Source organism: Ascidiella aspersa, chromosome 9 (genome assembly GCF_963924565.1).
Source record: "Ascidiella aspersa chromosome 9, kaAscAspe10.2, whole genome shotgun sequence".
Classification (NCBI taxonomy): Eukaryota; Metazoa; Chordata; class Ascidiacea; order Phlebobranchia; family Ascidiidae; genus Ascidiella; species Ascidiella aspersa.
Genome location: NC_139455.1, coordinates 4,481,037 through 4,505,237, shown reverse-complemented (window position 1 = coordinate 4,505,237; position 24,201 = coordinate 4,481,037). Strand labels below are relative to the sequence as shown.

The 24,201-nt window shown below is 35.6% G+C and overlaps 1 protein-coding gene and 1 long non-coding RNA gene across 3 annotated transcripts in view; both read left to right on the top strand.

The window, feature by feature from the left end:
* Positions 1-5,082: 5,082 nt before the first annotated feature.
* On the top strand, positions 5,083-6,723 carry LOC146131978 (uncharacterized). Of its 2 annotated transcripts, none has more exons than XR_014501687.1 (4): positions 5,083-5,205; positions 5,312-5,379; positions 5,651-5,737; positions 6,667-6,723. It is a non-coding gene; the product is annotated as an uncharacterized LOC146131978 (long non-coding RNA). The 2 variants fall into 2 exon arrangements; XR_014501688.1 differs by having other exon boundaries at positions 5,312-5,387.
* A 6,024-nt stretch (positions 6,724-12,747) lies between these two features.
* Positions 12,748-24,201, top strand: part of LOC146131977 (uncharacterized) — a 36,035-nt gene continuing 24,581 nt past the window's right edge. Inside the window, exons 1-12 of the mRNA XM_083396973.1 lie at positions 12,748-13,054; positions 16,324-16,438; positions 17,246-17,352; positions 18,015-18,130; positions 18,934-18,990; positions 19,078-19,106; positions 19,549-19,579; positions 20,377-20,460; positions 20,848-20,933; positions 21,955-22,080; positions 23,402-23,504; positions 24,061-24,158. Coding sequence (XP_083253099.1) covers positions 12,945-13,054; positions 16,324-16,438; positions 17,246-17,352; positions 18,015-18,130; positions 18,934-18,990; positions 19,078-19,106; positions 19,549-19,579; positions 20,377-20,460; positions 20,848-20,933; positions 21,955-22,080; positions 23,402-23,504; positions 24,061-24,158 — 1,062 coding nt within the window. The 5' untranslated portion in view covers positions 12,748-12,944. The remainder of the gene's footprint in view (positions 13,055-16,323; positions 16,439-17,245; positions 17,353-18,014; positions 18,131-18,933; positions 18,991-19,077; positions 19,107-19,548; positions 19,580-20,376; positions 20,461-20,847; positions 20,934-21,954; positions 22,081-23,401; positions 23,505-24,060; positions 24,159-24,201) is intronic.

Genomic DNA, 24,201 nt, shown 5'->3' with positions numbered 1-24,201 from the left:
AGTTCCACGCAGGAATGTCTTCACCACAATCACAAACATGGTTCGACGGTTGGATTTAAAGCCGGTGATTTTGGCAAATAACGATTTTATCTACAAAAGACCACCTCATGCAAAGGGCTGTAGCAGATATGATCTTCGACGCGATGTGCAACCTGGTAATCACCAGGCATTGTGGCTTTCCTCCATCCACATACAGTGCTATTTGATAGGAAAAAGTTATACCACAGCAAGCCACTTTGTTGTTTGTTGGTACAAATTACGACACACACTTCACAGCGGCGATGCGCAACTATATATTTTTAGCAGAAATGAAAACATGGGACATGTATTTTTTAACTTTGAATAATAAGAATTTCGTTTCGTTTTTTATAAGTGAGGTTTGAATAGATTTTAGTCACATTTATCATAATGATGATACAAGAACGTTTCGAAACTTCTTTACATTGACATGATGTCAATTTACATGATTTTTTGTGGTGTAGAGGAGAGCACATTTTGCTCATTTTTCGATGAATCTACTTTGTTGGTGTTAAAAAAATAAACACCTATAAGTCCTAAGATAACCATTTTCAATATATACCGAAAAAGGCTACACTAAAACCTACACAAACCAAAGTTTTTAAAGTCCGCTCCCGACCTTAACTGTGTTTTTACAGGCCTCTGGAGTTTGAAATTGAAAACAGGAAACAAAGGATATCAATTCAGTAATACACAAAAATCTCTGCAAAAATGCCTTGCTATGATAGAGGTCAAATGAGTCAAAGTTTAAACACAATGGAGGCACGTGCCGAATCAGGCCTTGATGTATAGATTGTCACAGTACCGAAGCTCTTTGGTCGCAATTTAGGCGTGAAAAAGGTGAAGACCAGAGCTTAAGGGCAGGATTACCAAAGGTACACTGCTTCGTAGAACTGCATTAACGTACAATGTTTATTAGTCGTACACAAACAGCTAAAATTGTAAGTAGAGGCAGCCTGTTTTGCAGTGCAAGATACAACAGTTTTATATCAGTTATATACTCAAGTACCAGTTATATTGAGTTATGTTTGACTTTCGAAAGTTGCAACGCATTTGATTTTGTGTATTAGGTTTTAGCGTACAGATTTCTAGACCCGACAGAGATACCTATCTACAGTACTTACGCAAATGCAACTACTGTTGTGTGATCATTTTGTAAACAGTCATTTAAGTGACAACGTTTCTCTTATTCAACTCAAAGGTAACCTAGTATTATTAAAGACTATATACAACATGATAACATGATAAGACAAAAGTAGAATCACTCGTTAGCGTATCACATTTTGAACGTTCAAAAAAGTCAAAAAGTGCATTATAGGGTGGTAAAGATTTTTTGGTAATAACTGTAGGCATTCAAACAGTTCTTTGGGACCCTAAGTGGTCAGCAAAATGTGTACCGTGGCCCAAACGTGTCTTTGAACAGGACCGCAAGCTATCAACTATAGTTTGAGTTCACTAAATTCAGCAATTGTTAAATTATTTCGGTTATGGGTAAAAAAATAAGGCAAAACTACTAAAAAAATTCGGTAGGCCTAATGCTTTTAACAGCTCTCGTATAGCCTTCTGTGTGCGACCCGCGAAGAATACGCAAATGAATTTGTGATCCGCGATGCTGGCAGCCTTGGACCACCCAATTGAAAACAAGGACCTAAACTTTTCTTCTATTTATCAACATTTTTTCGCCAATTTAAATCTCAACAAAACCTAAATTGACCCCCTTTTTTAATTTAGCCCTTACTGTTCTAAGCAGAAGCGAAACTGTCAATCCAGTATATTGTTCTGTTTAAAGTTCGCCATAATTTCCACAATTGTTTGAATCTGCTTAATTAAACAGAATATATTACTACCGGGTTGGACACATCCCTTGTTTAATATTATGAACCTAAAGTGTAAAACAACATTTTCCAGAGCGTGCGTCAAAAACAGTCAACCACACTTTTTTTTTCTCAGTCGTTCTCCACAACTGGTTCGTGCTGCGGTTTTTCAGCGGGCCGCACTTTTAAGCCGTGACGCCGCGAATTCGAAGACGAGCGCTTTTCTCTGTTTGCGTAACCCTTTCGGTGTTTGTTGGAAAACGCCTTAAGTAGCATAGCGGAGAAGCCACGTATGTCGTATACGCCTGTTCAATCGGTCGTTTAAAGGTAGACTTGGACAACTAGATAATTCTAGTTTATTAATTCAATGAATTAAAGCAAAATGCGGCTAATTCCGATTCTAATCTAATTGGTGAATTGCTTGTAGGCTCTAATTCTAGTTCTAAGCTATACTTCCGATTTTACCAAAAATTCTACTTTGTCCGGTATTTTCAGTATCTCAGCCGAAACAAAGAATTTAAATTAAAACTTTTTGTTCGGAACGATTTGTAGTTGATTGGTACATTCTGAAAAGCATAGGCTAATTCTTATTTAATTTAAGAAAATTGAAATGATCTAATTCTAATCTAATTTAGAAAAAACTCGAATCCTCCGATTTTAATTCAAATCTAATTTAAAATGAGCTAAAATTTATCTGGTTGTCCAACTCTGGTCGAAAACCAAATATACGCAGACAAGAAGCGAAATGTGCTGAGGTAAAGGCGTTTAGCTTGTCGCGGTACGGAAACGTCAGTTATTTTGCGTCGTTTCAGGGTTCGCGACCGTTGTTTTGTCGCATCAGTGCGTGACAGGCGACAGAACAACACCGTCAGTTTTGCGCGAGGCTGTCCATCGGTATTTTGCCTCTGATTTATGGCGCTTTTTGACTGTCGCCTGATACAATTGACGGTGTGAATCATAGATCATTAGTAACACCCTTAATACGAATGTGACTAATTATATTGTTTTAGTATTGTCAATCGAAAGTGTAGTACTGCTATTCACGTTATGTCTAACTCTGGCTCGCAGCTATTTCTACTTTGCGTAATATGCAGCTTAAAAGCGTCCTGAATGATACAAACCAGAGATTTTAGCAAAAGGCCTAGTTTTAGCTAAGGCCCAGATACAAAAATGTTCCAGTTATTTTTCTATTTTCTTGCCTTAAAAGTTTAGAACGTAAGTTTTGTATATTGTACTTTAAGTCAGCTAGTGGGAAAAATGTTTTTCTTGTTTCTTTGCAAGGTCCTGGAAAACTCTCTATATTATAAACCAAAGTTTGTAATCGCTTTTCAGTACATTGAAAATATATTAAGGCACGGATCATTTTGTAGGTTTAGGAATGTTGGTCCGCCAAATGAGCATCCTTGGTAGGGCTGCGGAGTTGGAGTCGGACTCGGGACTCGAGTATAAGACTGCGTAAAATATCCAAGTCCCGAGTCCGACGTGCGCATGCCCAGTACCAATTTCCAAAACTAATACGGGCTAAAACTGCAAATAGTAAGTTTGAGAATAGCATGTGGTGGAATATTTGCCAACAAAGTATGGTGTGGGATGAACTGTATAAAGAAACGCCTATGAGTGGATTGCTGGATAGCCACCTTGTTTTAAATACGTAAATGGGTTAAATACAGGCTGTAGAGTTGGAGTCAGACTCGGGACGCGACGAATTCGGCATATTTAGCCGGAGTCGGACTCGAGTTGTTTATAACTGACTCCGCAGCCTTGTAATCAAGTAATGGAATAATGTTGTTAGCTTACATATAGTGAGCGTAGTCGGTTCTGTGTGAAAAGCGCTATCGTTCACAATATTAAGTAAGAAAGTTTAAAAATCGGATATGGCAACATTTATTATGGCCACATGATTACGAGTTGCTTAACAACTTTTCTCAATTTAACATTTGACACCCGCCTTTAGTAGAAGCTGCTATCGTGTCTGTTTAAGGGGCGCATGTTTCGCAAACGCCTACACTGTCAGAACGGTGTTTAAATTTAAACACCAAAACGGTCTAAGCACGTTTAAATTCTAAACACTTAAACACCTAATTTAAACACCTTTGTGTTTAATTTGAATTTTGATGTTTAAATTCTAAACATCTGAACGATTTTATGCTAAACACCTGATATTTTGACGTGTTTAACAACGAATATTGGGATATTTTAAGCACAATTAACGATTTTAAACATGTTGACGATTAAACACTTGATATTTCAACACGTTGATTGTTAGACGTGTTTAATTCGATGCATTCTTGCAAAGCAATAGCTTAAGCCATTTATGTTGATGTGATGATATGTTGTTGAGAGAGGTATTGTTATTTTAAAGCACTGAACGGTTGTTTTATGTGCGATTGCGTCTATCGATTTCGTCAAATATTTAACAAGTTAGCATATATGGCCGTGACAGATCACAATAAACAAACTGACTTAAGACATGGTTTCCTAACTTAACATCTGTTCGGCCTATTTGGCATTATTTTATTTTTGTAAATGTGGAAATAATAATATACGGGTTAGTGTGCTCAACGTGTCATTTAATCCAATATTTGATTTCATTAATGTAGCTTGCCTATAGCTTTGTACCAAAGTACAAAGCGAGGCTGTGCGGTCTTGTGCCGCCATGACCTACTTAAATTGCGCCAGCAATAAAAAAACGCGCGATGAAAACAATCTACGGCACGGATTTATTCTAGGGAAAGCTGTATCGCAATGAAGCTTATATATTTTTCAAGATCTGGTTTGACATATGACGAACAGTAAGTATTCTTTATTAAGTGTTTGATTTACGATATATTTTAACTAACTATAGTAATTATGTTTTGTTTTAATACAATTTTATGTGTACATATAAATTTCATTCAATAAATAAAGTCATAGTTAATTTGAAATTGATTCGGTCCGCTGAATAACGCACTGGCCTGTGACGAACGCGGGATATTGAAACCTCAAACAGAGAAAATACTTAGAACTTTTACAAGTTATACATTACTGTTAAAGCCGGTTTTGCGTATATTTGGCTTTCGAGTTACTAACATTTATGTTAAACAAATACTAATGTGTATACTGGTGACATATATACTTTAATATACTTTTGATAAATGTGTAGTAATAATGTTTTATTAGCTGTGCAAGACTGTCAGGTTGAGAATCTGAAATGTATGTTACAAAAGCCTTGTCTTGGAAAATGAAGTGACTGAATTGGGGTTTTTGTTTCAGAATTATAGGTATTTCATTCATATATCCAAAAGCAATGAAAGTTGTAAAATACTATTTCATGATGATTCGTGGCTTTACACTTTGTACACATTAAAGGATTAACTTAGATGAAACATTTAAGGTTTGTATGCTTTTAAATAGAAATTTAATTTTTCTGTTAAACAATCAAGTATGCTTTTAACAATTTATTATTATTAAAGATACTTAATTACACTGCTTTGTTTCAGGGAAATCAATGACAGCAAACAAATTGCTCTTTTCGACTTCAAAAACAACTTCACGGACGATCACTAAGGTTAAAATGTAATTTCATTTTACTTACATGTTTTACATGAAAATAATTTATTCGCATTTGGCTTTTCTTTCATATGTAGCGGCCAGCGAGGAAAACTATTGCCTTTCGCAATTGGCTAATATATAAGTTTTTGCTTAGAACCTTTCATCATAGAATATGTAAAAAAATATGTTAGATATTGTTCCAGCAGTAAAATTTAATCTGTAGTCTTTTGGAATGCTACTGGCCCTTTAATAAATTATATAGTTTACATAATTTTATTTATTTCCAGCAATTTTAACTGCAAAGTGCAAGATGGGAAAATAAAAGTCTGTGACAAAGTGCAAGTGGAAATCAACAAAAGAATATGGATCACAAGGTAAACAAACTCAATTTTTTTTAAATTTGTGGAAAATACATTTAATTTATGTGTGTTGTGTATAGTGTCTGGTCTGAATGTCCCAGTAATGGGCAACTTTTGGGGGTTAGATTGTGTATTACTAGTTTAAGCACAAATTTCAATAGCACATAATGGCCAATACAATAATCTGGCACACATATTAACTTTTTGTGTGAAATAATGATTTAATTTGTTTTCAAAGTAGGGTGAACTTTTTTTAAATTTTAGTCGGTTATGAAGATATCAATTACAATAAAAATGAACTTGTTTCGCAATCATTGCACGGTCATTCAGTTACAGCAGGGGCGGGAGCAACATACGGGATTTTAAGTGGCCCGTAGACAGTTTCCGGCCTTAAATGATCCACATTTCGCAACTAAAATCATTATACTTATGATGATTTTAGTAGCGAAATATTGTTATCTTATAACTTCAAAATCCAAACAAACTGATTTTCATTTACTAAGTTCTGCACTTAGTTTATTCTTCGGGAAGCAATTAATGTGCAATGAAAGTGTGGCCGTGTTTAAAGAGTACAACATTAGCCGCCATTATGCGACAAAACATGCAAGATTTAGCAGTACTTAATCCGGCCCGCCAAGTACTTCATTTTTCCATATCTGACCCGCAAACCGGAGAAGTTGCCCGCCCTTGAGTTACAGTGTAACATAAATAATTATTATACATTTCCTAATGCTACAAATTAGTACATGTCTTAATAATATGTTTTGTGGTGATTAGTGACAGACTAAAACATGTTTTTGTGACATTACATGTAGTGGTTCTGGATGGTAACTTGAAAATTTTACTATGTTAGGCAAATAAAAAAAAAGTTGTTCAGTGACAGTGTATAATTTAATTATTGCAGATTTGCAGTATATTATATTGATCTAAATTTTATTTTCTAGGCAGCCATGCTCAACTCGTCAAGAAAAGCTCTTTAAGGCCTTTATTGGGCAAACCTTACATCACAGCAGCATTTCTGCATTTGTATATTAATGGATGGAATGGCTGTTAAATTAGACTTAGCGGAAGAACAACATTTTTGAACAAATTGTTAAGTTATATTTCATTGATATTCAAGCTCGTTAATATGCACAGGATTTAAGTTATCAATTAACTTTAAGTTGCTCTGTGTTTATATATTTTTAAACCACCTACTTAAGGCCCCACCTTGAAAATTTGCCAAGCATAGCAATTATAAATTTTATAAAAAAGGGTTCAACTTTGTAAAATATATTCTTTATCTGTTTTTTTACTTTTATCACATACGCAATTTTGTTTGCATAAACACCTTCATTGTATAACTCAATATGATTTTAAACAACCCACTAAAGACCCCACCGTGAAAATTTGCCAAGTATAGAAATTATAAATATTAAAAAATATATATCTTTTTTGTTGTTTTTATTTACTTTTTGATTTTTTGTTGCATATATATTTTTGTTTGCATTAACACTTTCATTGTATCCATTTCCAACATGTTATTTTGTGTATTATGTAAGTTTTGCGTTTTCCTACTTCTTTTCCTTTTTAATATAAGCACTTCAATTTTTAGTGTATAGTTTTCTTTTCCAAGTTTTACATTTTTTGAAACTTTCACTGTGTTGAGCTTTTTGTGTTGTTTTTCACCTTTTTCGCGCAATAAAATGGTTTACCCAATGAAATTTTTGTGGAATTGATTTGGAAACACTGCATACTAGCCCTAAACACCTGACCAAATAAACGGCAAAACGTCTAAACACCTGAAATTTAAACATGTTTAATTTTAAACGTGCTGACATTTCGCCCCTTTCAGGTGTTTAATTTTGGTGTTTAATCGAATGACAGTGTATTGTCAATATTTGTACTTTTCCGCCTTATTTCGGGCGTCCATTGTTTGCAAAGTTAACCTATGCGTCATACATATGATTGTATATCTAAATAGGCCCTGTCGTAATAATATGTGCTGCTGTTTTCTATACTTTGTCGGATGATTTACAGCTAACTGCAGACCACAAACCTTTTTTTCGCTGTGTGTGCCAAAATAAATGCTCAGTGTTTAATAGAATACTATTTATGACATTCAGCGCATACAGTAGTTTTACTCCATCAAATATATCTTGAATATTGTTTTCAGGGATATATTCATACATAGAGTTTGAAGGTCTGAATTGGGTATCGCTGTTGTTTGGTATTAGTTCATAATAAAATAACAGTTACGAATTAGTACCTTTTAGTGATATTGAAGCTAGGGAAATTAATAAAAAAGTAGCTTAGAAACATAGCCAAAAAAATTAAACCTCGGCACCGTTGTAGTAAAAAGTATTGACCTTCAAGCGTTTTGATTTAAACCTCAGTAATTTATAATAAAACTTAGGTGTTAGGTCAGTGTTTCTTAAACAGAGTCTGCGGACTCATGTGAGTCCGTGAAAGGTTTTAGATTAGTTCGCGAGCACTTCAACTTTCTATTTTGTTTTGTTCAATGACTATATTTGTGTAAAGAACAAACCAGGGATTTATTCATTTGAAGCTAAAATGAATTTCCAACTGTTTCCATAAAGAAATCGCTTTAAATTCCACTTTTATAGTGTCAAAACAACTAATCAATCTTACTACAAGTCCGTGAACGCTTGTGATAATAGGAAATTAGTCCGTATAGGCTTAAAAAGTTGAGAACCATTGTGTTAGTTTATAAAGCCAATTTTGTGTTTTGGGTTGCACATCATTATCCGGCCTATTCCAACATATTTTCAGATAAACAAAATTTAATTAAACTAGATTATTCCCGTTTGTGCGACAACAATTAACAGACCATTAATGCTAAACCAAGCCAGCTTTGTTGCGTACGTATAAGAAGACGAAATAGTGTGCCTGTCAAAAAGGGCAGTCAATCAAACGAGTTCGGCCATCAGTATGCGCGCTTCGGCCAACGCATGCACGCAACATGCGCCAATCAAAGTTTCGCGTACTGGATTGTCTCTGTCGTTTGATTTGTAATCAGCCCTCGCCCTTGTTTCCTGTTTATTGGGAAAGCGAAGAGAGAGAAAAAGGCTGTCCCTCGTTTGTTTTCTACAGTTGTTTGCGTCCAACTACGCCTCATTTTCGCCCTTTTTCGCTGTACTTTTTCGGGGAAAATTCTGTTTTTTTATGTACTTTGACCTAAAAGCGAAAAGCCGGTTACTTATATGCTTAGAATGTAAGCAGATTTACTTGAGTAGGACTCGAAATTTATTGTTCCAAGTTTAACGAGTTAAATAAAGGTGGTTTAAATTGATATTGACAGATTGCAGATCAAAAGGCATAGAGTGCTGGGAACGCGCCACACTTTCGTCCGGGGTTTACATTACTAACATTATTGTGGTTAGGATGCGGGTGAGCGCTTGGGCTAGGGTAGATCAAGTATTATTACTATTTTTATTCTCTCACATGTACAAATTTCTTGCAATTTTGACAACTCGTTTCGTTACTATAAAAAGAGGTATTATTCTAGAGTTCTAGACCAGGCCGGAAAGCAGAACCCTGATCAAATAGCTTCAGTTTCCATAAATAATACACTTAGGTCACTCTAATCTTATTGATACCAAAACTGTGAACAGTCGAAGTGTAGGTCGGTAACTTTATTAGACAAGTGCCAAACTTTTAGCAACCTTCTTACTTTTGTTTTGTCGCGTTTTATCCAGTGGTTCTAGGTATAAGTCCGGTTGGCCTAGTTGCAATTTGTAAGTGGGCGCATTTTCCAAAGCCCTGTCTCTTTTTTAGGCTCTGTATTACTAGCATACCCAGTTCTGTATTACTAGCATACCCAGTTCTGTATTACTAGCATACCCAGTTCTAAGGTTAACCTTTCTAAAGCTTGGGTTCTCCAAGTAAATTAATTTTCCTTTCAAAACGATGAAAATTTTTTCAAGCGCACGCATGAAAAGATTTAGGGGTGATTTCACAAAGTTATCTCATAAGGCATGCAACCTTAAAAAACAACTGGGCTTAACGTTCGATGTCGTGCACAAATATGTGACTGAAATAGGCAACCGTTATTGGGCCTACTAACATATCCAACTAACATAGTTTCGAGATATGGCCTCGTAAATAAGACATATTTTCACCGGTACGGCATACCGACAATGATAATTATTTTACCGGAACAACGTTAATAGTATTTTGGCTTACTTTCACCACTGCTGAGAACCGTTTGCTTGGCAAAACCTTTAAAATTTGCAACTTTTGTGTGTGACGTAACACAAAACGCCGGCACCAAACCACTGGTGAAATTCTTCAACTGTAAACGTGAAACAAATATTTGTAACTTGCTTTTTACGTGCATTTCGAATGTGCAGGATGCGCGACGAGCAAAGCGAAACAAAACACTTGTGCGAAATTGCTATTTGCCAAACAGGCGTGACGGTTGTGTTTTGGGTGAGGGTAGGTAGGAGGGGAATGAAAATAGAGAAGGTATAGTGCTGGCTATGTACTTGAAACAAAAATTGAAGCGACTTAGAATTAATATTCTCAGCTTATATTCGTTTAGCCCTTGTGTTTCTGCAACATAGAAATCACAAGTCAACAAGACCGTATTGCGACAACAGCAGATTACTGTTATTTTCTTCTACCGGTGCCTGCATTTACGGTTGTGGTTGTGCACTTGGAATGATACGCATATATCAGAATTTCTAAGCGTGAAAAGTTAACGAAAGGTCTTCGCCTATACCAGTCTAAATACCACTGGTTTAAACAGTTTGTAGTTCACAAGAACGAGAAAGAGTCGCATAAGTGCTGTTAGCAAGTGTTTTTGAAATGACTCAAGTCCTGGTCTGTTAAAGACCTCAGTCGAAATCAAGTCTTTTTTAACTCAAGTCACACCATTAGCATCCAAAATGTTAAATTAAAAAAGTGGTAAACAATTTTCATTCTGAACAATATTTCGCATAGCAAACAGTAAGAAGGAAACAATAAAGGATTTTTACGTTTAATAATTTTGACGTAAATTTCCAATTTTTTCTGATATTTATTTAATGCACTCAAGCTTAAAGTCAATTCATTTGAGAAAATGACTTGAGTTAAGTTAAATTGTTTGATAGCAGTTACAGTAACTCAAGTCAAGTCATATACCGAAGTCATTACAACATTGGTCGCAATGTATAGGAAATAATAGCTGGTGAATAAATTAGTCCGTTTGTTTTGAGCTCGTGCCCTTGGTTTGCTATTGGCTGTTCCGTGGTTTGCCAAGCACGTGTTATGTGGGGTCTAATCAGCTGTATTCAAATAAAATAAAGACTTACAGTCAAACATAAGGTCACAAAGGGAAATGTGTTTACTCGTACTGCGTTTTCCAGAATCAGCTATATCTAATTGTTTTGCTGCTTTGCTACACATTATACGACGGATGTCGGAAGATAAAGTTTCAGTTTGTGGCGTTCTTTTACGGTTTCAACTTTAGGCCAGTTTAAACACCGAATTAGGCCAGTTTAAACAGGCAGTTCAAGACTTCAAAGTATTTTATGCGCTTTTTGAATCCAGTGATTTTAGCATGTTTAGTGTCAATAACCCATATATCGTATATCGTTGTCAATGCTCAGGTTTAGAATCTTATTTTAGCCAGTTTTTGTATATTTCCGTTTTAGTAAATTCTTTATCCAACTGCGTTTTTCTGCCGACATTCGCTTCAGCAGTTTGCTAAAATTTGCACTAAAACTGGCTCTGGGAAAAAATAGCCAAACCTAATAAACTATGGCTATTTTCTGGCTTTACATGAAAACACGCATTACAGGCCTTGCGGCAATCACGGATTAGATATGGGCAGGGATGTGAATTTGTTACTTTCCCGCGCACCTTGCAGCTCTATACGTTGTTATTACAGACGCCCGTTGCTCGTTAGAGTGCCACTATTGGCTCGCAAACTGTTTTCCCGATACCAAAAGTTGCAGGCCGAGAATCGTTATTGTAGCAGTCAAGGTTTTTAGTTGTTGCGATTTAGTTAAGTGCTAGCTATGCTGCCTTGCTGCGCCGCATTCCCACAGCTCATTGTTGTGTAATAGACATAGATTGACCTTGCGTAGAACGGTTGCATTGTTTGAGTTTGACGCAGTATTTTGCTTTCCAGAAATGGCAATATATCGTTGTGGCGTTAAAGTAACTTAAAAAAGCCAAGTACATACTTCAGTGATCGCAGACTGCATAACTGTATTCAGAAAATTTCAGATTTTGATGATGATAATCGTTTATTTTGGATAAAAAACAGATAAAGTTTGACTGTTCGATTTATCATTTGGTAAGTAAACCGTTTTGGGGCGCCTACTGTACGTAGAAAGGCGGTTGTAGTGAAAATCCATCAAAAATGAGCAAGTAGCGTCTAAAGAGCTAGAGTTTATTGTTGTAGCAGGACCTTAAATTTTTGCTGAGCCCAACAGTGTAGATCTGTTTGTGTCACTAAAAAAGTGCCAGTAAAGACCAGCTCAGACAGTTCGGGCACAGAAGGTGACGCGACCAAACTTATTTTCACTTGTGGCTAAATTGTCGCTCGATATAACGAGCGTTAAGGAGAAAACAGGTCAGCATTTTTACACGAAAGTTTTGTCGCGTTAAGGATTCTACTGCCATGTTTAATTCGTCACATGACGATAAAACTGTTCGACGTGTAAAACATTGCTTTAGGCAAGTAATTCTTAACCTTTTATGGCTTACGACACCTCAAAAATAATAAATAGATTTTCGGCACCCTGACTGGATTTTCGTTTATTGTTTCATTGAAATGTCAATATAAACGAAATGTCAAAAATGTCATTTGATATAATGGCCTCTAATCGTACACAAATAGTTGTTTTAAGAAGCTTACCAATTGGCCAAATATTAGATTAAAATAAACTGAGTATACGTCGTTTTAAATTAATAAAAAAATTGATGTCGCCATATAAAAAGTGACCCCTTCACAATGCTAAATACTAATCATTGACAAATCGCATGATAAACTAGCCTATTGCTAACGCCAACTTGTTGTTTTCCAATAAGAGCAAAGCCGTTTAGGCAGGGCGAACAGCAGTCGACCAAATTTAATCTGATTGCAAATCTGGTCTCGTGACAATGGATACTCAGCCACGGATCTCAATCTCAACCAAGCAAAAGTAAACTGTAGAAGCAAAATACCCGAAAACAGTTGATCAGTAGCCTCTCTTGGTGCTGCTTGTTCTTGTATGGTCAACGTAACTGCGAAATGGGCCGGAACGTTGACATTGGTTCCTTATCTGAAGAGGAGCAGAAAACTATCCTCGAAGTAATTCAGAGAGACTTTAACCTCCGCAAAAAAGAAAACGAACGAATCGGGTAAGGGCCTTTATACTTTACTGCCTGTGATAGTGACATCGATGTCCGTGAATTCACCTGTTTTTTTAATTTTTTTGGTGAACTGTATCGTGCTTAAGAAAAACGACCTCGTAATATTTTTTATGTAGCTTTTTCTGCCAATTTGGAATAAATTTATGACCTTTAAAGTAGGTATTTATACAATTATTTTGCCCAAGACTTAAGGCAGGCCAGGTAATTTTGCCCGTAAGAGACAAATCATGTAATTTGCTTTAAGTGCAAGCCGAGTTATCGACTTATGTCGTAATCATTGGGCTAAATTATAAATTTTAGGTATTTTGCATTGCATTTTTGTCTATATTTTCAATGTTTATATAAGATATTGGTTTGCTGTTTGTTACTCAAAAGAAAAGGAGTGGCTTTCATACACGTAGACTAGTCTGATGGTTTGCTTAAGTCATTTTAGCACGCTTTATTCTTATTGGGTCCACGGCAATGCGTTTGTGTCAACTATAACTTGGTATTTTAAACTTCGAAACGCAGCAGTTTTCCACGCTGTTTGATATCCCGGATTTTCTACGACCTATATAAAAAGTTAATGGGCAACAAGAGGCCTTCTTTCCGTGCTTTTTTAAACAAATTTTCCAAAGTTAAAAGCTTTTAAAATCCCGTTAATGGACTTGACTCAAACCTGAGCAAACATGTGTGAAATTTTATTACGCTTTTGTCAAAGTGAAGCGATCTTAAATAAGAAACAACATATGTAAGGTTGTACAGCGTGTTCGTTTCATGTTTGAATTTCTATGAATACTTAAAAAAAATGATGCAGGATCCGTTTTTCAGTTAATCTAATGTACTCAACTTGCGCGTTTTTAGGGACAACGATGAAATGCCAGCTGCTAATAAACTAAATGGACTATCGACATGCGACGCAATACAGTTAATTTAAGCCAAACTAAAAAAGCCTGAAAGATTTAATGCGAAAATCTTCGAAATAGTTAAAAAACGATAAACCAACGTCAGACGTTTGAATTTGTTCGTATAAAAAATATTTTTTTTTTACTGACTTGAAAATGTCAAAATCAAATATAGGTCGAGTAAACCTACATCATCTTAAAAAAGACGTTTAGATACGCACTTGCATCATCATCAGTTAATGTGACTGAAATATTTTTAAACCAACTTAACAACAGGTTGAACAAAATTCTTTAATTATCAGCCGAGTTTCCAATCGTTTGGCGAGCATTCATTTTCAAACTAGATTACAGATCAGTGCATGGGCTATATTTTTTGTGATTTCCATTTTACAATGTAGCGTTAATAATGCTGAAAAATACGCTACAATAGTGTACCTAAATTTATTGATTTAAAACAAAAATGCGGGTCAAGTTGTAAGACAATTCTTATTTTAATGATTTGTCTTCACCGTTCAAACCGCTATGCTTCTTCGGGTTTAAATGGCAAGGCCATCAGTACGCCAGATTATTGCACTCAGTCTATTTGCGTAACGGCGTAACTCGACATTATCCAGACCACGGCCCTATATGGATGCTATCGAAAAGAATTCGCGTCCCGAGCTTGGGCAAACAGCCAGCTGTAAGTCACTGGAATTCCTAGGAGTACGATTTCGAGCGGCCCTGCCCAGAAAGTAAACTCTCCACGGAGGCTACGCGTCATCAAACCCATTGTGCTGACGTAGAGGGTTTCAACCCCCTACTTTCACTTTTTTCGAAAGTCTTGCGTGGCTGCGCGGTGATTCACAATGCTGACTGTCAACAATTGATTACAAATGTTGTAATACTTAATAATGAATTTAAAGGCCAAAAAGGTCCGGTAAACCGACATCATCTTGAATAAGACTTTTCGATTCGAGCTTGTACCATCTTCAGTTAATTTGACTGAGGTTAAAATAAAAATATCACTTATAAAACGACGCAATTGTTCTTATCAAAGACTTAAAATTTCAAAGCTCTATACTAAATTGCAGTATTCGAATTTTTTTAACAGAATACACTTTCGCATCGATTGCATCAGCAATTATTTTTGTTCGTCGAATGATAATGTTTTATGCGTTTCATTACAGCAGCGCTTGGCAAAGGGTGTGCCATAGGGCATAGAACGTTGCCAGTTGCGCCGCGGGCAATTAGATAGAACATTTTAAAATATATAGAACATATAATACATTAATGTTTCCTTTTTCCCCTTCGGCAAAGTTCATTTATCCCAATGTTATTTAAAGATAATGCAACTATAAGACCTAAAAAATACAAACTTGCAAGTATTTCAGATTAAAAGAAAACCAGATCTAATCATCGAAATTTGATTTAATTAAAAACATTACAAAACAAATCGTTGGCCGCCAGATTTTCGGAGGTCTACCTACAGATGCGCCGTGAGGTTAAAATGATGTTAAAATACTGGATTACAGTTGTGCTTGCAAAGGAATGTCTTCTTTTGAATGTCAAGCGATCCGCGAGATGAAATAAATGCGATTTTACAAGTTTGCAAATAGCCGGATCGTTCTCTCTGAAGGTGGAAGTTTGTTTGAGTGCGATTTAAGGGGGTTACTGTAAGCTATATGCGGTTTAAACCTCCTTTGAAAGAAAACGTGATTTTGTCCCGCAAAAATACGCTTTATTTCTCATTAAAACGAATCAACTTTCTATGTCGTTGTGGTTTGGCTGACCTAATGTTTACAGATCGTGAAAGTTTCTCGAAATGTTCTTGTCATCTATCATGTCTGGACTTGAATATTTGTCCACAGTTTGTAAAGATTCATTACACTGTCTATAAAATATACTGGACAATGTGACTTGAAAAACATCCTTTTGTGAAACTATGCCAATTTTTCTGGAACATATATATTTTGGGCCCTTTTTCACATACTTTTAATCACCAATAGCAATAGGTATGTCTACTAATTTCGAATCACAGCCGATACCCGATACCAAACAGTATTATCGGTACTCGGCCGATACTATAGTGGTATCGGTGCCAATATGATATACCAAATCACGTTTTGCATTTCAGTTGAGGTTTGCAAAATAATTTAGTGTTTTTTTTTCGACCCCGAAAGGCACTATTTTAGAAAATTCCGAACAAACATTTTAATCACGATTCCCAGTTTTGGCTTATTAACTTGGAAAAACCTTACGTCGTGATGTTATATTTCTATCAATATTGTTCGTTAACCAAAGTTGTACTGCATTTGGTATCCAATCAGACGACCATAGTTTTTACAAAAAAATATCGGGTATCGTTATCCTTAGGTAAAACGTCAATTTTTTTAGGAAATTAAACCAGGAAATCAAAGTGAAGCAGCAAGAAGCGACCGAAAAAGTGAAGGACACGGAAACTTTTTGCGTGACCTGCGGGAACAAGTTTATATGGTTGTTCAACCCAAAGGTAAATATCGTATAACCATGAATGACTTGACACTTATGGCAGCACTGGTGAAAGCAAGCGACGTTGCGGTAATGAATTATTGCAGATACTTCGTACAGGACATGTCCCTTTTTACCAAGCTATCCGGCCATCTTCGTGAATCTGTTGAAATCTGTAAACCAGTGGTTCTCAACCTTTATGCTTCGTGGCCCCCTTTGAAAGGCTCTCGACTCTCGTGCCCCCCTGCTTATAAAAATACCAAGCTTTAAGTCTTTTTACTTGTTTTACTTCTTTTTTGTTTAAAGTTTAAACTAACATTTCTGCTAGATAGCTGTGCACTATATCAAACGAAAGCTTACTTACTTAAATTGGACATCCCGTTATGATGTTTCTATGTGACGTCATGACTGAAAATTTCTATGCGTATTTATTGTCAGGCAATTCGGTTGCACTGTTTTAATAGCGTTGTCTCAGTGTCAGTGTCTAACCTTCGAAATGTTTCTAGAAAAATTTCAGATAAATATAACTAAAGCTATTGATTTTTTTTGAATTCTGCAATAAGAAGGCTTGATTAGGATTTATTAAAGTGTAAAAATACTTTGGGACTCCTTTAACTAATATATTTGGGGAATAATGGTTGGAGGTTGTAGTAAGACGTATACGAATATCAAAGCCTATGTACTGAAGTAACAGATACTGAAAATGAATAAAGAGTTGTTCAATACATTTAAAATGCTACCTACTTCAGTATGGGCTTTAATATTCTTTTGACGTCTTAACCAATATCACTGTAAAATATTTTAAATTTTACTGTGATATATTTTGCAGGTGCAATGCTCAGTGTGCCAAGCCAACTTCTGCAAGTACAAGGATGCTTGCGGCAATTTGGACAAAGCTACCGAGGCCCTGTTCTGCCATTTGTGCATGCAACACAAGTAAGAACCATACAAGCTGTTCAATTATTGTTTTCCGATTGCTTTTGATGATATATAGCGAAAATTCCCCATACTAGTGTATTGATTTACATCTCTGGTTTCACTTGTCGAGGGAGATTGGGGTGCGGTGTTGGATTATTAGGGAAACTCAACCTAAATAAACGACTCAAAAAAGTAAATTTGAATTTTTTTGACGGAATTGCATTTGTTAGTCATATAGGTTGGTTTACAACTTTCAATGTTCACTATAGGGACTGCCTTTGGTTAGTTTTTTCGTAGGTCACATTGCGTAAAACTTGTGGAATTATCGTCAAAATTGGCTTATCCCAGTTACAAATACATTTGTGAAATACAGAAATACATTTGTGTATAAATACGTTGTAAAATGTAAATTGTGCGATTTAGGGCTTTGTGTAAAAGAGTCACTTAAAGTTTAAAACCACCTCTTCTACACAAGAATTATTTGAAGAAAATATAACAACAAAGCTTTTTGCTGAAAGCAAATATTCAGTTATACTTTGTTCCCATTTGTATTTTAATGTTATATACTCACAAGTTTCTATACGCACAAGAAAAACTAAAAGGCAAGATTTTTTTCGGCCTAAAAGTGCTTTGTATTTCTGCGTTGTTCCAATCAACAGGTTAATGCTTTACTTCAACAGGGAAATCCAAGGGAAGAGCCTGGACTGGTTTTACTCGCAGCTAAAGCACAAGTTCAGGAGACACGGAGGTGCCAAGATCGTCCGCGAGTTTTACAAGAGGAAGAAGGGATCAGAAGGTAAGTGATCTATTCTGACAGCTGTTGATTGTAATGTGTATGTTGAGAATTGTCGAGTTTAACAGGATTAGAGGCCCAGTGTTTTTTTATAAGGTGTTTTCAAATTTCTCCAGCGGTTTCCCAAATTTTGGACTTTTTTGTATTTAAATGAAACACTTGCGGTCTCTTAAAACTACTTAGCGGTCACCCAAACCAAACCTTAAAAAAAAACCTGCATTAGAGCTATTATAAAAAACAAAAATCGAATTGCATTTTGCTGCTGTAAATTTGTCCATCAATAATTAGTGCAAATTTATTCAGTTAAATCACTTTTATATGCCATAAAAATCCCGCAGACAAAACAAAAATAAAAAACAATCATGCTTTAAATGAAATTAGGTTTTTCATTAAAAACAAATAATTACAATAAAAAAGATTAAAAAGTAGGAACTGCGTTGTATCCTAAATCATGGATAAAATTTTTGTGTTAAATAGAGATCGGACCGGCACCGATACCACCCTAGTATCGAACAACTACCGATACTACGAATTGGTATCGGGTATCGGCTCCAATCCGATATTATCGGACATCCCTATTTGTTAACCCACCCTTAAAACTAGTATGATTTTGTCTGATTAAGCGTTTTGTTTATATTTGGGACTCAAACGACTTAGTTTGTTATTTCAAATGCACCTTGTTTCGATTTACCAGCGATTTGTAAGTGTGGTATGTGGTATGGCGAATCGCCAAACATTAAATCGTTTTTAACAACATGCTGAAAACGTCTATAAGCATTCAGTTACACCTAACCCGTTTTCTTTAGGAGCCCCGCCTCCAAAACCACCGCGTATAAATATCAACGGAGTGGAACTACAACAAGGTTATTTGTTCATGCATTGTTGTTGTATACGAATGCATGGATAAGATTTTTCTGTTAAGTGTAAATAACGTTGTTTTCTTGTTGTAGAAACTGAATCAGAAACCCTGGGTACTATTGTAAGTATTATAGAGTGTAGATTTTAATTTAAAACCTAGCTGGTAGCCATGTTGGTTTAATTGGAGAAATGAATTAGGTGTTCTTCTTTTAAAACACTTATACTTTAACTTGAAGTACGGTTGTGGGAATGCATGTCCAAATTAGCAGTACACTTATGGATTTTCAATATTGTTTCCTTATTTATCTTTCAATTTGGTTTTCCTGGAATTTGCTGTCAGTAGTGTACGCTGAATATAATCAGGAGGCTAAAAACTCGCAGAAATGTACTGGACAAATATTCCTGCGTGTCATAGTGCTTTATAGAATTTTTAATCTATGTAATCCTATTATTTTTTAATGTGTTTATAAAAATTGAGAACTAAGAAAACATGTCTTACTAGCAAATGTATTTAAAATAAGTATATTGTGTTTCGACTATTTTTTTATTTATTTTGCATTTAGACGGAGGAGGATGACACACCGAACAATACAGGTAAATACTTTTATCTATTTTACAAAACAATTAGTAGAAAAAACGGTTAGAACTTAGAATACTTATTTTCAATTTCGTCGAATTTTGAGTGAACGCTTTCGAGCCGTGGTCGGCAGACTGTGGGCCTTGGAGACATTTTTAGTGGGCTGCGAATATTTCAGTATCATCGTAGAGTCGTATGCCTCGTGATAGTCCTTCTTTAACCTGTTTTTTAAAAATTGGTTTGTCTAATTTTGTTTTGTTAGATTGTTGCAATATAGGGCCACCTTATGCCCCCCCCAAAAAAAAATACACTTTAACCCAATATTTCAGTGTCATTTTAGTGCCTCATGCGTCACGTATCCTTTTAATTGACTTTTGCGAATTTGTTTTTTAAGATTGTTTTATGACGTCATTTTAAAAATGTCCATGACCCCAGAACAAAAATCCTTGATCCGCCCCTGCTGTCGTAATCTTGAAAGAGCATTTTTGGCCGCGATATAAAAATTTGCCAACCACTGCTATGCAACATGCGATAAATAGTTGGAATTTTCCGAACTAAGAATGCTCGATTGTCGTTTTTGCTATTATTTAAATTATCTACAAATTAATTTGTAAACGAACTTTACTTTGCGACTTTTCATAATGTTTTGTAATTTAAGAAAGGCTTGCAAGCGATGTTACCGTATTGTGCCACGAAGGTTCAGGTAGTTTCATTCAACTAAAGCGGGCCGTTATTTAACGATTCGATACTAAATCAAGAATATGTCCATTCGTAACATGCGATCGTTTAATAAGCTTTATTGCGTACGTCGCAGAGACAGAATCAACGAGCCAATCAGAGATGAGGAGGGACATCGAGGACGTCATCGCGTCCACCATCTTGCCAAAGTTTGACGAACGTGAGTTCATCAAGGTTTAAGACGTTAAATTAGCGCGCTTACTGCAGACGACAAACGACATCATCTATTTTAATATCGTTTAACTGATTGTAAAATATATCGTCCAGCTTATTGCACCTCGTAAATACGTGCCTTTATACTAGACTTAAAGAGGCATATAATTCAGCAGCAATACAATTAATAGCAATTTTTTTGTAGGGGAATGCAGTGAACAATGCCAGCAAACGCATTAGGATACTATTTTGGTATTTCTTTAATTACAAGTGTGTGAAGTCTACGTTGTACATCGAATAAACACAAAAAACAAAAAAATACATACTAAATGGCTCATTTGTCAAATATTTACATTAGTAATATTTCGAGTGAAAATTGTTTTTAATTTTTTAGTCAAAAAAACACAATCACGTGATCAGTTGCACGCCGTTGATTCGTCGAAATTAGCCGAGGAGATTATCGACCGACTTCTTAACACGGTAAGTTTCAAAATGCGCTTTTTAGGATATTTTTATGGAATTTACCTCAGCTAGCTCAAAAACAATCTTGTGGGTTTTATTTATAATATCCAAATACGGTATGTGAAAGGGTTGTTCAAGCGTTTAAAGGGTGTGGTGCAGTGACGTTTATAGAATACAGAACTGATTGTATGAGACTCTTTTCGAATTGGGAAAAATACAAATGAGCGTTTCTAAAAAAAAGTTGAAACCTGAAAGTTAGCCATTCTTCACTTTTTCTCAGCGAAGTGATTTTATGATACATCCATTTTTATATTTTTTTGCATTGTTGTGAATCTAAATTTGCACGCTTTTTCCATGACAGCACACGCCACTATCTTGTTCCTACTCATTTGCATATCTTATACTATTGCTTTTACTAATCGGATTGCCGCGGTGGTGTATTACTTTTTTAAGTGCTTTAATTGAAAACCTGACATCTTTTCATACCACTTTTGCTAAGCTTAAAACTGGATTTTGGGGTACTGCAACATTATTGTAGCTCGATAATAAATATCAAAGCCAAAAAGTTTGACTAAATTAACATCATCTACATGAAGACATTTCGATGCACACTCGTGCTATCTTCAGTTAATGTGACGGTGTCAGTTAATGTGACATTATCAGATACAAGTGCGTATCGAAACGTCTTTATCAAGATGATGTCAATTTACATGACCTTTTTGGCTTTGCCGTTCATTTATCAAGCTACATTACAGAACCGTGCATATAATGCACCAAAGCAACATTATCGTGTTTGAAAACTTGCTATCATGACCAAAGATAATAGTAATGATAGCACATTAAAAGCACCTCTCAAAATATTTCGCTTTACTATTTGGGAATCTTTGTTTTTCGAAAAAAAAAAGTTTTGAATATTTTTATCAAAGGGCATTAAAACGCCATTTCTCACTACACCACTGTTTTTGTTTCACCACCTCGCTGTTATCATTTTCCTACCTTGCACGAATCTCGCCTATTTTTTTGCATGGCTCGAAATCAGGCTCCCGGCGACGAAAAAATCGACTTGGAAGACTCGGACGACGACAACGCCCTCATGCGGCGATATTTGCGCGACCACAAGCAAAGTGTTCTGAGGGCGATTTTGAGAAAAATCGGCGGCGAACAGGTTTACAAAACAACTAGTATAGTAACAAGGTGTTTATAAACTGTTTTGTACGAACCAAACTGAAGAACATTTACGTGTATGGCACTAGTAGCTATTGCAGGGGTCTTAACTGGGGGTCGTGGAGTCCTTGGAGTCCATCAAAAGCTGAATAAAATCATAATGTAAATTTAGAATATGCAATCCTATTTTTAAGAAAATAGATTAATTGAAAAAAAACGGCTTCTCCTAAAATGCATTTAGACATTTGTTGAATCGAAAAGAGCAAGGTTTCTCAAGTCTAATTGTTTTATGGCAATTTATAACATAATCTCTAAAAAAAAAATTTTATGCCGACACTAGTCCACGTGAACCAAATTATTTTAAGAAGTCGAGCTTGGTTAGGTTAAAAAGTGTAAAAAAGGGGGAAAACGTTTTCTAGAAATCAGCTCATTTTCAAAAGTTTCTTTCACAGAAATGACAGTGATGTCAAACTGTTTTACTACTTTTAAGCTTCGTTGTGTTATGTTATGTATTTACAACGGTGTTGCATGTCAAAAAGCGAAGTATAACTTGTTTGAATTTTGTTCTCTTACAACACTAGCACAATGAAAATATGGCCTTACTAACGCATGTCTGACCATTACACGCAATTTCAAGTAATCTACGGAATCTTTCACGAGACGTCATCAGTTATGTTTTGTTACGTCATTGTTTGTGCGGTCACCAACACCTGGTTTATTTTATCAGCTTCGTTATTAAGTTGTATATTTTAAGCTTGTCTTTCATTTTCCCGAAACGACGGTATTTACAGCATGTTAGTCTTTAAAGCGTAAAGCGTCCTAAAATTGTGTGTGCATATAGGTATTTTTTTATTTTTTTGCGCGATTATAATGAATTAGGCATCGGAAAGCATACGAAAGTGCGAGAAAAACATAGAAAGCACCTAATGAGAGGCGATAAATATACCTTTAGATAGCCTTTTTAACTCCATATACTGGGTATTTTGCTTTTTTGACTGTTGTTTTTTTCGTGGTCTTAAACATCAATAAGGAAAGCTAAGACTTGGCGTTGTGTACATAGACATTTATTTATTTTTTTTCCTTCAGTTTTTTTTTATTATTACACTTACGCAACAAAATAGAAAGACGGACAAGAATAAAAAAATAGCACCTATCAAGAAGTGACAGGTTGGGCGATTTTCAGAATTTAACGTGTTTTTTAAGAGTGTTTTATCGACTTTATCATAAAAGCAAACATAGAAAGCGTGGGTAATGTATTTGCTTGCTAACAACGGTATATGTACATAGATATTCAGAGGCAAATATTGCAATTTTATAAATAGGAAGCGCCACCCAGCGGTAATTGGCCGACGAATCGCTCGCCGCAAAGAGACGCTGAAACGATGACCGAAGCGTCCGACAGCGAGTTCGACTCAACCATATCGGGTAACGACTTTTTAGTTTGTCTACATTTACGGCAGTACAGCAAAATATTAGAACAAAAATTGACCTATAGAATCATTAACTTTTAACAGGATTCTATAAATATGTAAACTGTTGCTATACCAGGCATAATATTGTTAATCGAAAAATGGCTCCTCTTACGAGTGTGTGATTTAGCATGGAAGGGGCGATTTGTTTAACGTTGGAGAACAAATATATTTCTCTGAGCTATTTTTTGTTTAATGGTAAAAATATATGTATTGTGTGAAACTTGATGTGCGATTAGGGAATGGGCTTGATTGTACTTATACAACCTCAAGCAAGCTGTATTATGTAATTAATCTTGTAAACTAAACAAAGCAAGCCTTATCGAAACACAAATCACGTTATTTTCGAAATGTGATGTAAATTGTGAAGCATTTAAAAATTAAACGTAAAAAAAACGACCTAAAAAAATTAAAACTGCTTCTGCTAACTTCGGCACCTTGTGTGTTACTCCTATACTCCTACCCGTGCTGTTATGCTGAAAAAACTAAATATTAATAATTTTTCTTTGTAGGATCGTTACGCTCCCGATCTAGCATCCGGACTCCGCTTTCTGAGAGAATGAGGAATCTTAGTCCAGACTCCCTAAGGAACATGCTTAACACTAACCAGGTATGAATTTACTGTTGCTGCCAGGCTTTGTTTCAATTGTAAA